We start from the raw sequence: 14,784 nt of genomic DNA on the forward strand, positions 1-14,784 counted from the left end.
GAGCGGAACACGTTTCCCAGCTCCACGTGACTAACATCGCTTGTAGGGCCGGGAACCTCTGATTTGCCATATTAGGTTCACCGTAACGATTTGAATTTGGTTCATCGGTCCCCCTGGGGAAATTCATTTTCAGTGGCTGCACATTACAAGAAAGACAGAAAAAAATTAATTTACGTCAAATACGGAAAAACAATTATGGAAAGACGGGTCGGGAAATCCAGTGACTATTCAACTATTGAAGAGAAAAACAAGCTACTGTGTTTAAAATTGGACAAAAAATAAACGGATGTCATGGACAAGACGTCAAAATCTTCCTCACAGACTAGGAGAATGTTTCAGTCAGTGCTTTTTTGGCTCACGTATTTGGCTGTGCGGTGTCTGCCAATGCCGATACTATAGGCTACAGCAGCGCCGCGCAGTCATCGACGGAGGGGCAAGTGCTCATCGATCAAAAGGGGCGCATGAACAAAAATTTATTACACCATAAAACAACATAACTTCCAGTTTAACCAGCTTTGCAGTATAATTGGCTCTGACTGTGACGGACTTTAATGGGGGGGGGGGGGGGGGGGGGGGGCAGTGAATAGAAATCAACACTGTCATCAACACTTTCTGGCTGTGACTCAGTTAGTCTTTGCCTCTTTTCGTCCTTCAACCTCTATATCAGGGGTGGGCAAACTATTCCACAAAGGGCCGCAGTGGGTGTGGGTTTTTGTTGCAACCCATTAAGAGGACACCTTTCCTCCAATCTGAAGTGCAATCAGTCGATTGCTGGCAGGTGCTTCTCATTTCTGCTGAAACCTCATTGGATAAACTATTTAAACTCTCTGTGCTGGGTCAGTTGGAACAAAGACCAGGACCCACTGCGGCCCTCGAGGACCGGTTTGCCCACCCCTGCTCTATATCAAAACTTCCTTACCTTGTTTTTCATCCGCGAACAAACCAAATGAGATGTGCACTGACCCACCATCAGCACAGTTTTTTAAAACTAGTATTTCATTATTAAAGAACTTAAAGATTTGTACCTTTATACATACCGTTGAGAGAATGGACAGATATGGTTGCCTATAGCGAGTAGAGATACACGGGTCGAAACAGCCTTGGGGTAGGGTGGGGGTAATTCGTTATTAAAGTAGAAAAAAATATAAGAGAAAATTACATAGTATTATTATTTAAAAAAAAAAAAAATTTTTTAATCCCCACAATAAACATAGTGTAAGAATTTTCACTACAGTATTTGCTCAAACACGGTTCATAGACTTCATATTGGTTTCGACGGGTCAGATCGGTCTGTGCTGCACCTCGCCTTAAAGTAGGGGGGCGCCCACATCAAGAGGAGCTATTCACAAACACACGCACGCAGTGATCTAATGCCGGATTTCTGTTGAAAAAGTACAAAAGCTGTACCACATACAAACAGGAAAGATTGTCTCAGGAGTGATTTGTTCGAGGATTCAAGGTAAAGATTATATTTTTCATACCATGCATGCATTTTGAAACCTTGTGAAAAAAATCAATGGGAGAAATGATCCGCTACGGCATTGGCATCATAGTTCACAATATTTACGTAAAATAAATGCTAATTGCACAGTTTTTTTTACTTTTAACCTAGAATCGAGACTGTTTTACGTCCATATCTATGAAGAATTCGGGGATTTAAGCATTTATTCACAAGAATTTTCAACGAAAAAAGTCTCTTTCTCTGTGATTCCACTCCGTCGGCTTTGACAGCCTCGCCAACAATGCAGGCCCCCTAATACATTATGAAATCTATGCACAGCTTAATAGGGTAACACCGTTTGTTTTTAACCACCAGATGTCCTCAGACTCCTCACCACACACCCAGGTCACAGAGGAACAGCGTGAGTGGGGTGGGGGTTTATGCGCCGGCTTAGCGGCACTCAGACGGCTTTTAATTTTTTTTTTTTTAAAGGTGTCTTCGGTGTAAAGTACTCGGTGGCGTGCCTGCACAGTCGGCCAGCACACACATACGCACAAAAAAAAGCCCAGTCAAAAGGCGCACTTTGGGCATGTAGGGGTAAAGCGGCAGGTGCTCAAGCACCCTCCGCCCCCTCTGCACGTGCCTGGGCTACAGATAAAACATTTTTTCTTTTAACACTATGATTGCATACTCACTTGAATGTAAAATCATTGCTCTCACGGCTTGGTCAGATACGACTTAACTCATTGGCTGTCACTAATGTTAAAAGACGTCCTATCCATTTGAAGTGGGAGATCTCCCACTTCAAATGGGTTTGGGAAGGGCGACAAGTCGTTTTTTTTGTTGTTGTTTTTTTTTTTAGTTACAGCGACGGGCGCTTAGGTAGGATGATCGGCGGCGTGAAATTAGATTACCAAAAGAAGATACATATTGCACAGCATTGATCATTTTAGTGCTGTATCGGTGCAAGGCTAACATAGGTGTACCCGCACCAATTTGACTTTGCTGTCTGTGGCTTACCATACCGCTGGTCTATGGCGTACCGCACCGCACCGCAAGCAACACGTCATTTTTGCTCATTAATATTTATGACGTTAGCAATTGTGGCTAGGCGGGTCAACCTCCCGTTAGTCCCTAATAATAAATGAATGGAAATAGTGTACGACGAGATGTTTACTGAGCTAAACCTACCAAATATCTGCGAAAATGATGTCCCCGGTGCCAAATTCACAGGTAAAGAGATGGAAGAACACACAAATGTTTAGTTAAAGAGATGGCTTGAGTGTCGAGGGCTGAAAAAGAGCCAACCTGAACCAGAGTTATCTTTTTTATTGACACTTTTTTCTTGTTTGCATTGCCTTACGCCACTGACAATGGCTTTCTCCTGTTTCAACAATCTATCCTTTACCACCATATGCCCTGTCTTTCTTATATATTATATCCTTTGGTTGTCTTACGTCTCTGACCGTTCTTGGGGGCAATTTACATGGCTATTTTTGTGTGGCGATTGCAAATGGTACTCGGTGACAGCCAACAAACACTTTCAATTTTTTCATTATTAACAAATCTTAATTCTATATTTACACTTTCCCCTTTACGAAAGTTTTTTTTTTTTTTTTAACGACAGAAAAGGTAACAGTGGCAGTCAGATACCATTTTCATTTTTTTTCCAGGTCATTCCTTGTCAGACAGAAGCAGCACGGCAAAAGGCCACGCTAAAAAATAAGTAAAAAATATCAAAATGGCTTTCGTCTTCATCCTCTGAAGGGCCATGACCCCCAACAAAATGTTTACTGCATATGAAATGTGAATGGCGTTAAACGTCTGCGCAAGTTGATCCATTCTTTGTTGGGTTTAGGGAAACGTATGAAGAAAACATCCTTCATATATTGTAATGTCTAGTGTCATTTCAACAAGTTCTATAGCCGCAGTGTTTGATCGGCATGTTCTTTTTTGAAAGATTACCGGAGAAAACAAGCAGAAACAATATGGTTTGTATGCGAGGGCGTGTCCATAACATCCCACTTCCGCGTTACGTCACGCCTAAAAATAGCATTTGTGCTGTACGCTAGTCCAGCGTTATATTACTTTGAGAACAGATTAGAGGAGGTGAAAAAAATCCATCCGGTGGCTTATTCTCACTTCAAGTCAAGAAAAGATGGCTTAGCGGGTCTGGTGGTCAAGCTCCTCTACTGTGAGCCGTTTAATCCTTTACTTGCATAAATCAATCCGTAGGCAGTGTTGTTAATAACGGTGTTAGAGTATAACAGCGTTATTTTTTTCAGTAGTGGGTAACCAAATAATTACTTTTCTCATCTTGGCAATGCCGTTAACTTTACTGAGGATGTAAAGGCCTGCGTTATTATGCGTTACTACGTTGGTTGAATAATGCGAGAAAAGTCTGAGGGACAGGGACTCACGGAGACGAGAGAGCAGAGGTGGAGTGGGGAGGAGGCAAGGGAGTTGTGATGCTAGGTGGCTCCAATAATACCTGACTGTAGCCGATAGCCTACAAACTATGCCCACATGATGCTACGGTAGATATCACATGTATATAGAACTAGATTTGAAATGACAGACGGCGGTGTTAGCACACGTATATATAGGCGGAGTTTGACTTTTGGGGAAAGGGGGCACAACATGTTGATTTGATGAAGTCAATTTTTTTGATTGAAGCAACTTTTTTGATTGAAGTAATGTTGTTTTGCGTTTGGGCCACATTTTGGCTAGGACATTTGTGTCACTATTAATCTAAAAATAAGTTACTTCATTAAAATTTATATATATAGGAAAGTCAATTACATGCAATGACACTTTTCTAACACCCCCCCCCCCCCCCCGGTGGTCTCCACTTATGCATGTATAGGGTTAGGGATGGACTTGCCAGCGTCAATAAACAGCCGGCATCTTAAAGCAGTAGACTTCTCAGGAAGTCTGTTGTAGAGAACGTTCCTAAGTAACTTTTTCAAATTTTTTAATTTTTTAAATCTTGACTTGAATCTATCTATAAAACAGTTTTAAAACTTTCATATGTCGAAAGTAGACAGAAGGGAACTAATGCAATAACGGGAGCAATTTTAACGGTTGATTCACAACATTAAATGACTTCCAAACATAGCAAAGGTTACTATCTAGTTATCGCATCGTCTGCAATACTCCTGTGTCTAGTTAAGTTTAGGGTAAAGAATTGTCCCCAAAACACTTTGAACTGCGCATAGTGTGACCTATGTTGTTTTTTTTTTTTTTTTTTAATTGAGAAAAAAAACAAACAAAAAAAAAACATGAAAAGTAACACCAGTTACTTTGCCAACTAACTAATTACTTTTACATTCAGGTAACTGAGTTACTAATGCAATTAGTTTTTGGGAGAAGTAATTTGTAACTGTAATTAATTACAATTTTAAAAGTAAGATTAACAACACTGTCCGCTAGGAGTGGGAACCTCTTGGTACCTCACGATACGATACGATTTGCGATACAAAGCTCACGATAGCGATGATCTGACAATATGGCGATACAACGATTATCGATACATTTGTAGAATATCCTAAAATGATTTTCTGACCAACAACTAATAAACAGAAAAACAAGCTTCTGCTGTGAATTGGAATGAGTTTATCACTAGTAGACGTCCAATCCGTTTGAAACTTCAAACAAATTGAACGTCTATGGTTGTCAGTGGCAGCCAATGTAAGGCAATGAGGTCATTTTGGGCCATTTAAGGTCATTTACCTGTTGATCTTCACTTACTCCCTGTTGATTTTGGGGTATTTTATGGGTCACTTCCTGGTGGTTTTGAGTTACAGAACAGGAAGTGACCTGGAAATCACCCAAATGAATAGGCAGTGACTCAAACTCAACAGGAAATGACCTATAAATGACCTCAAATGAACCCCAAGTGACCTGTAAATGCCCTGAAAACCCCCAGTCTCACGGCGTGCACCGTCAATGCAGCCTTAGAGTTAACTGAGACACTACGTATTATGGTGGACGATTTTGGTAGCAACCTGTTGGTTCCTTTTTATTTATTTATTTATTTAGACTTTGACACCTTTTAAAAAGGGTATCTCGATTCTTGGGTTAGGGTTACAAAGTATCATGATATATCACCATTTCGATATTTTGTCACACCCCTACTGTCCGTAGGTGTTGTTTGCACAGACGAGCTGGTCGGCAACCGCCTTCCTATTTACTCTTCTAAGAGTTTTGCGTCTCTCATCTAACTTCTAACTAGCCGGGCCACCCAAATCAATTAAGATTTCCTTTCTTCTTTGTATTATTTTGGCAAGGCGTGTCAAGTCATGTCAGATGGCCCTCATTAACTCAATGGCGGCCATTGACGGACATCCTGCCAAAGCTCTCGCTTCAAATGGATTGGAGGCCTACTCGTGATAAAGTCATCGGTTGCATTTTGGCCTGAGGAAGAACAAATGTCAATTTTTTCAATGTTTTCATTGCTGCCATTGCTGGTCATAGACGTCCAATCCATTTGGAATGGGAGGTTTGGCAACCGTAGGCGGAGTTTGACTTTTGGGGCAGGGGAGGCACAACATGTTGATGACCCCGAAAAGCAGTGCCAACAATAAAATTAACTTACAAGAATATTTATAATAATAAGTTGAAAATGAGCGTTTTTTGTTTCCCATCATTCTTGAGGGGAATTCCAAATCAAGCTGCTTAGTCTATACTTTTCGCCAAGATCGTCATCCATTGAATATGGTACGCCCGCCGGTGTCGTGCCAATGTAGTTACCCCCGTCCAAAATTGTATTCCATGGGCGCAGCCACTGATTTGCTTGATTTCAGTGTTTATGTGATGTTGTTATCTACGAGGTTTAAAAACATGGCCCATCCATAAAAAAAACAAAACTTTTTTCTGTCGTATAACATAAATTACTGTATGTACTGAACGTAAAAAAAGGCAATGTTTTGCTGTTTTACTCGTAGGATGACCTATATCTGTTATTACTGTAATTCAAGTCTCGTATGGAGTTTCTTCAGTTTAATACACGTCGATGTCCAAAATATACAGTATATCTGTGGTTCTTTTCTGGTTTCAATTAATTGTTTAAGTCGACATAGCTCATAATTAATGTGTGTGTGTGCAATTTTTGACGGGGGTAACTACATTGGCAAGACACCAGTGGGGCTAATTGAAACTCGGCTCACCATTTTGGCGGTGCTGTCTGGCGTTTCATGGTCCACATTTTCAACCCTTGGTTCTTGCTCAATAGTTATTGTCGCTTTTGAAAGCTTCGGTTTGAAAAAATGACGTATATCCGTCTTGCCTCTTGGGTCCACGGGTGGTTTTGGCTAAGCCAAGCAAATGACATTCTAAGGTGGTAGTCACATGATCTGTTTAAAAAATAATTTTGAATTTTGATTAAAATATCTTCTTTTTTTTTTTTTGTTCATGTCATTCATTTCTGTTGTTTGTTTTATTGCTTTACAACTGTTATAGATAATATTTTACCGGAAAACTCTTAATTATAAAGTCATATATGGGAAGGTCATTTACATGCAATGACACTTTTCGGCCACCAGGCAAAACTCTGCATATGCTGGCAGCCTCCAACTACTGAGTACTACTCAGAAAATTAGAGAGGTTCGCTGTATTTCTGCAATTCAATTTGACATACAAAGGAATGAATAAAATGCAAATCCATTTATTTCTGCCTGAATAAAACTTGTTGGTTTCAACTTTTGTGTCAATCTGCCAAAATGAAACAACATTTACTTGAAATTCAAATTTGAAATTCATCATCAGTCAGTAGACTATAACGTCTGCTGTTTGTCTCCGATGGAATGAAATTCCCAGCAGTCGCCCTGAAATTCAACCGGCTGCTGTAAAAATCAAACGTGAGAAAAAAAGAACCTCGTGGTGGGATCCTTGTGACACCCATTTTCTGCCTCCAGAAAGTCCGGAAGAAATTTCGGCGGAGTTACGCAACCGTCCTTCAGACGGTTCGTACATAATCACATTGTCCGAGCTACTCTCGGATCGACCGGGGATGTGAGTCGTGCGCGTACAAACGGGAGGCACGGAGGAGCCCTTGCTGGGAAAATTCAACTGCCGATTTGTCAAATGAGGAATTCCAGATGGGATGACCTCAGATAACATTTATTTCAGCTGCGAGCCTCTTTACAACTTTTCAATGGCTGCGCCGGATCAACTCATGACAAGACGTTTATCTAGGCCTCCGCTCGCATCAAACAGCAAGAGTTACTGAAAGGCATACGTGGGGGACGAAAGATAAAGCCCTGGTCTCAAAACAACGGCTGTACAGTCAAAAGATTCAAGAAATGTATTCGTATTCCATTTACCACGAGACCGTTATTTGCCATTTATTGGGGAAAAATACTTGGATACAAAGAATATCCTGTAAAAATATTGGAGTAGGGAGACTGAAACAATGCCATTTTGCGGCTCTCTTCGTCACATTTTCCTCGTTCTCAATAATTCCCCCTCAATGGGCTGGATTCTAAATCAGATGAAACCATGACCCTGCTCATGTCATCCTCCTGTTGGGGACACTAGAGCCCTATAATGGTAGGTGTGTCTAAACGGTGGATTAAAAGACTAATTTCTCGTCATCTGCACTTTGCCCAATTGTTGTATATAGTCGAATCATCTCAAAATATGACTGTAATTCCCATAATAATGCTATTTAAGACTTTGTTTATCCTGTCGGAGGCACTTTAAGCCAAAATATTGCAGTTTCACGGTATTGCAATTACAGCTCTAAAATGTGTTACTTTTAGATATCTGGGTTAAAACAAAAAAAACAACAACTTTTTTTTAATTGAACAGGATTTTCATTTTTCAAAACATATTAGCAAATTGGAACATAAGTAGAATGTTAAGGTCAAACAAACACACAAAAAAAAATATTCAAAATAAAATTCAAATAAACGTAGTTCTTTATTTTATCCAACATTATTACCATCAGAATATAAATAATTATTTTCCATAAAAAGTACGTATGTATGACTTATCATGTTTACATTATACACACACTGTCACTCTCAACACAGACAGTTGCCAAAGAGAGAGAGAGAGAAGAAAAAAAACACTAAACACGCTGGAGTTAACTCTGGTAGCTGGTGGGAAACGTTCATGACAGTGTTTGCTAACCTTTCATTTTGTATAAATGCGAAATCATATTGGAGGTATTGCCTCCTCTGCAGCCAAACTCTGCAAACATGTTTTACATGTCAGTTGGCCTTCCTCCTCGGTCTATCAAGTTTTCCCATACCAGTGATTTCATTTTCTTAAATGAGGGAAAAAAGCTCCGGAGTTTGACCTCCTCCAGCCGTCTTGCAGCAAAACTGACTCACTGGGGGAGGGTTGAGCCTGAAAACTGCAAGCGAGGGACTTCTCCATGCATTTTTGGGACATACAATATAGCTAATCCCTTCGGGACGGTACGATATATGCAGTTTTGAAAACTTTCTCATACCACGGTATACCTTGAAATCGGTCATCGGCATATGTCTAGCTTGCTACCCATCCCGCTTCCAATGGATTGGGCAGCTACTCCTGATAATCCCATTTCAATTCAGGGCAGAAGCATGAAAAGAGCTTTCTGTCGTGAGCCGCCATCGGCGAATTTGATTTTTGTTCTTTCATATCCTGTTTTATTTTGCCGGGTTCCTCTGTTACTTTGTGTTCTTATTCAGCTTTGTCTTTCCTCCCCTAGTTACTGTAGTGCCTACAGCTGTTTACTATTAGCCCTACTCCTTAAATACTCCTCTTGTTTGTTTTCCTGTGCCAGTCCGTTATCCTGTGTTTGGAGAGCAGTAGGAAGCTACGTCACCGCATTCAAGCTGAGTTTTTTTTTGCCTTGTCATGTTTTTGTAGGAACTTTGAAGCCTGTTTTCAAATTCCTTTTTGGATAAAACGTCTGTTGGACAATGGCAATCGTGTATTTGACTCCAGCCGTTTTTGACTCTTTCATGGCCTCAGGGTGGCCATGTTGGTAGAGGGGTCATTCCCCTCAAAGTCATTCAATGAAAGTCTCAACTAGCTTATTTCTCAACTGATTATTTGAGCTGCGGTTATGGATATCTGATCCATTTAGACGCCTGGATTGGACAGCTATTGGTGAGATAGCCTGTAGCGGGCTGCGTGCGAATTTGCTATCGCTGTGATCTAAACGGTGGTAAAGTGTGGCTCTATTTAGAACAAGTGTTGACTGAAGTGTCATTTTACAAACTGTAAAGTCTGTCTCAAGTCTGCGTTTGCAGCCCTCGGGCATAATGGATCCGCTCCACCCTGGGAGTCCGTCACCCGCGGGTGTCGAATGCCACGCCGGGCTGGCCCGGGCCTCGCGACTTAAGATCACGCCTTGTTATTTACCGCATACTCATGTTTCACGTGCGGGTGTTTTGAAAGCGAAGAGATGAGCCGGAATTCTTTCCCGTGAGCTAAACATGAATGGTGCTCCTGCAGCATGCCATTTTCTCATGACGGCTACGTTAAACAGAACAAGCGTGCTCAGAAGCCACGTATGTCAGTCGGACTCCGTTTATCCCCAATACTATGATCGGTATCAGCAATGACTATTTTTTGCATATAAAAAAAACCCCAAAACTTACGTGCACAGATTTTTTTGTTTTTCTCATTTTTAACCCTTATAGGGCACTCATTGACGGGGGACGACAGACTTCTTTTATTGGCACCTCCCATTCAAAATGGATTGGATGTCAAATAGCACTGAAACGAGCATTAAAAGTCACGTCTTTAGTTTAAATGAATTGGACATCTACTGTTGATGTGGTAGTTGTATGCACCATGAAAAAGAAAAAAAAAAACTCGTGCACATTTATTAATGTATTTATAACCAAAAAAAAAGCATAGGAAAATAATAACTAAAAATTGCTAATATTTATTTTTTTAATGACCAAAAATAGTCACTTGCCCAATAAAGTTTTAAAGGTCTTAAGTGTCAATGATCCAAAATAATATATATTAACAAATATAAATTCTTATAATTACATATTGCTAATATACAAGTTTCTTTAATTGACCCAAAATAGTCATTTGTCCTATAAAGGTTTAAAGGGTACCACGATAGAAAGACATGTAGTTCCTAAAAGATGTTAGTACGAGTTATAATAATTTGATATGAAAACCCCTCTTAATTTTTTCATTTCAATAAAATTTGTCAAATTCACGTTCGCTAGTGACGGCACTCCGCTGCTCTAATGACGAGAGCAGGAGAGTGTTTGATGTCAAAAACTGTTTGCAGATCTTCACTATTGTGTGATCCAACTTATTCCAATATTGTTATGGAGATTGTTAGCATCCAGAGCTGCCGTGTACTTTACATAGGATTAGGGTATACAGTGAAACACAGCAGCTTTGATTATTTTTGCAGATAGCCCGGGGCCGTGCATCACAACACACGAAGACGTTTGCCTCTACCGAGACGTCTAATGACGTCTTACCTTATTTTTGTCACGTAAAAGCAGATGTCCAGAATGTTGATCATCCTGCGGTTGCTTCCTGGTGAATAAGCGACATGAAACCGAATTAATGCCCAACAGATTATAATAATGCCTTATTTTGCACATTGAGATCTAAGAGGCAGAGAAAGGTGAGTTGACACAGGTGTTCATTGGACCGCGCTGTTTATTGGCGAAAGCTTCGGCAATTCCTTCACAACAAAAAGAAGTGTCATATAGTGAAAATACAACAAAAACAAGATTCATATCTCCCAAAAAATAATGTTCACAAATAGAAAAGTGCTTCAATCTGTAATAATGAGGTCCAGTTCTCGCACAGTTAAACAACAATGCAGAGAGAACTGGCGTTCACAATCAAAATAGATATGCTAAATTCACATAAAACTTACTTAGACTTTGGTCAAACTCTATTCAAACATTTTAGCAACTCATTTAGCTCAACAAATACACTGGATGGCAATATTTTGTCACATTCAAACTATGATGCCGGGAGCCATTATCAGGAGTCTTGTACGTTGTGAAGACAACACTCAAATGAACATAAAGTACAATAGACCCGCAGTAAACAGGGAACCACGGCACCAGTCGAGGGAGAAAACGCACTCGTTGGCTCAATCTCTGATTAATTTAAAACTCGCCATTGACACCTTGTGGTGTATTTAAATCACTACTTTACATAGTTAAAGAGTGACACTGTGGAAGTACGGCAGGGAGCCCATGTGACGTCACCGCCTTGCGACGTCAACAACAGTAGCGAGCTGCGAGTTTATTTTTTGATTTAAAATTTTACAAATGTTATTCAAACGAAAACATTAAGAGGGGTTCTAATATTTAAATTGTAACTCGTACTAACATTTATCTTTTAAGAACTACAATACATGTCTTTCTATCCGTAGTACCCTTTTAAGGTCACTCTTAAGTGTCAAATAAATGATCCAAAATAATATCAAATATTAAAACAACAACAACAACACATTCTTATAATTACATATTACAATTGCTAATCTACAAGTTCCTTTAAATGACCAAAAATAGTCATTTGCTCTATAAAGGCCCTAACTTTTGAATAGCTGTCCATTGCAGTGACCACTGATCTAAAACTATACATACTGGATTGGTATGTATGAAAAAGTCGCAAAATCTGTACAGGGACATCCTTACATTAACAGGAGAAAATGTCAACATTTTCACACTCATTCATTCCAAAGTGGCCTCAAAGCCAGCAATTTGGCGCAAAAACTACAAACTGTGGACAAATATGCCACTTGTCCAAATCCAGGGCAAATTCTGACACACTTTCAATCCAAAAGCCGCAAGATTTTTTTGGGCAAAAACAACAAACTGGAAAAATTGCTGATTAATACAGGGCAAATACTGACACATTGTCTATACAAAGTGCCTTCAAACGACCACAATGGCATAAATATCACCAATGGAAAAAAGATGATGTTTGTGCCTCAAGCGTCGTCGGATAAACACAACAATAAATCCACGGTGAAAAGTGGAAAAATAACCATAAAAACAACAAGACTTGTTGCCAGGTAGACTTCACGGGGGTTATTTTTAGCTGCCCTATGGGCTAATGGGAAAAAACGGTCTTTAGTCAAGATGGATTTGATGTCTGAAATTGTTAATGGCAGTAAATGAGTTAAGGGCTACAAGCAACAAATAATCCACAAGTATCAAGATATTGCACCAAAAAAAAAAAAAAAATTATACTAAGTTGTTTGTTAAATTTTTGTGATGTGTAAGATGTGAATGTTTGTAGCTAGGACGGTACCTTTACTCTTGACGCTTTGTTATTTACTTGTCTCTCTAATTTTGCTGTGTTTGCCTGTATCCATCCCAATAATGTGTGAAATTCAATAGAAAAAAATATTTGCAAAAGAAAAAAAACGATACAGCGTTTGCAGAACAATTCGAAAATGTCCAGCGACAGCAAAAAAGTCAAGAAAATCACAAGCATGAGAACTCATTCAATCACATGGGGTTATTTTTCATGTCAAATCGCATAGCAAAATCCGACACAGTCACCTACATAGATTTCAACAAGTCTTCAGGTTTTGACTAGTGTTGTACCGATACCATTTTTTTGGGCCCCGATACCGATACCTGGTTTGCATACCTGGTATGGGTGACAATAGCTAAATAAACATTTGCCTCTCAAATGAAAAAAAAAATAGTGCTAAATTCTTGAAGTTAAAACTTGTATAATACTAGCCCGACAGTAAGAAAATAAAACTACAATGAATGAAGTGAATAAACTTTTTCAAACCCTGAGTTTTGGCTCTCAAAGACCAAACAGTGCAACTTTCATGACTAACAATAATTGACCACAGCATCCTCTCTCTCTATTAGCGTCCCTCTTTGGGCACCAGCAGCAACATAACTCAACTCCATCTATAGCATACCTGTCAACCCGAGGCCGTTGGCAATCTTACAAATAGCATTGTACGCCCTTACAAATTGGTGACTAATCGTACGTTTTATATAGCGTTCAATATGAAACAAAAATAAAACTCAATTTTTTAAATAATAAGAATTTATTGGTAATATTGTCACATATAACAATCAAACAATCTTCAGCTACATCATGATTAATGAAATTTAACTGTGACTTTTGTTATAATTGTATGTAGCGCTTTTGGCAATTTCTATCATGTCTTTAGATGGCTGCACTTCAGCTCCCAATTCAATTTGACTTAAAAGTAGTACGTTAGTGTGTCCAATTATAAATAAAAAGGTCAATTGATAAAATTAACTTACAATCTTTGAGTCAGGGAACATTTCTTTTCTAATTCTGAGAAGTGATCAGCAGTATTTGTGGGCAAATTGTGTTCGGTGACAAATTGGCAGAATAAAATCTCCGCTTTTGTCACTTTTTATTCTGCAGACTGCATCTTTAAGACCAGTATTGTTAATCTTACTTTTAAAAAGTAATTAATTACAGTTACAAATTACTTCTCCCATAAAGTAATTAAGTTAATAACTCAGTTACATGATTGTAAGAGTAATTAGTTACTTGGCAAAGTCACTGGTGTTACCTTTCATGTTTTTTCCCTTCCATTTTTCAAAACCCCCCCCCCCCCAAAAAACATAGTAACCATTGCTATGTTTGGAAGTCATTTAATGTTGTGAATCAACCGTTAAAGTTGTTAAAATTGCTCCCGTTTTTGCGTTAGTTCCATTCTGTCTACTTTTGACATGTGAAGTTTTAAAACTGTTTCATCATTTAAAGATAGATTCAAGTCAAGATTTTGCCAATTTAGGAGTATTTTAGATAAAAAGTTACTTTGGTTCGCTAGGAAGGCTCCCGACAACAGAGCCTTTCTGAGAAGTCTACTGCTTTAAGATGGCGGTTGTTTACTAACGCCGCCGAGTTTGTCATTTCGCATCTAGTTCTATATGCATATGTTAGCTAGTGTAGCATCAAGTGGGCGTAGATTGTAGGCTGCCGGCTACAGTCAGGAAATATTGGAGCCACCTAGCTTAGCATCGCGTTTACAACAGCGTCACAACACTCTTCCCTCCTTCCCACTTCCGCTCTTTTTCCATGTCTCTGACTTTTCTCGCGTCATTCAACCAACGTAGAAACGCACATCGTCTCGATGCCGAAACTGTGACAAAATCCGGGGAAAAAAAAACCTAATGCACGAAAAACGTACAGATTTTGAACATACCGCGTACACATTTAAAAATCAGTGCTCACTTGTACAAATTACGCCGAAACTGTACAACTTGACAGGTGCTATAGATGCCATAACAATGCACAAATGCAAAGTGCTCACGAGTGAGACTCTTTCTCTGACACACACACTTAGCCACTTAGCTTAGCTTACTTTGCTTACTTCTACAGCACTTTTGAAAAGGCCTGCC

The 14,784-nt window shown here is 39.4% G+C and overlaps 1 protein-coding gene across 2 annotated transcripts in view; it reads right to left on the reverse strand.

The window, feature by feature from the left end:
• The window catches only part of LOC130929793 (carboxypeptidase N subunit 2-like), a 75,315-nt gene that overhangs the window by 20,957 nt on the left and 39,574 nt on the right, over positions 1-14,784 (reverse strand). For both annotated transcript variants that reach the window (XM_057857297.1, XM_057857299.1), the window contains exon 2: positions 10,891-10,948. In XM_057857297.1, coding sequence (XP_057713280.1) covers positions 10,891-10,948 — 58 coding nt within the window. The remainder of the gene's footprint in view (positions 1-10,890; positions 10,949-14,784) is intronic.

This window comes from Corythoichthys intestinalis, chromosome 14, assembly GCF_030265065.1.
Source record: "Corythoichthys intestinalis isolate RoL2023-P3 chromosome 14, ASM3026506v1, whole genome shotgun sequence".
Taxonomy (NCBI): domain Eukaryota; kingdom Metazoa; phylum Chordata; class Actinopteri; order Syngnathiformes; family Syngnathidae; genus Corythoichthys; species Corythoichthys intestinalis.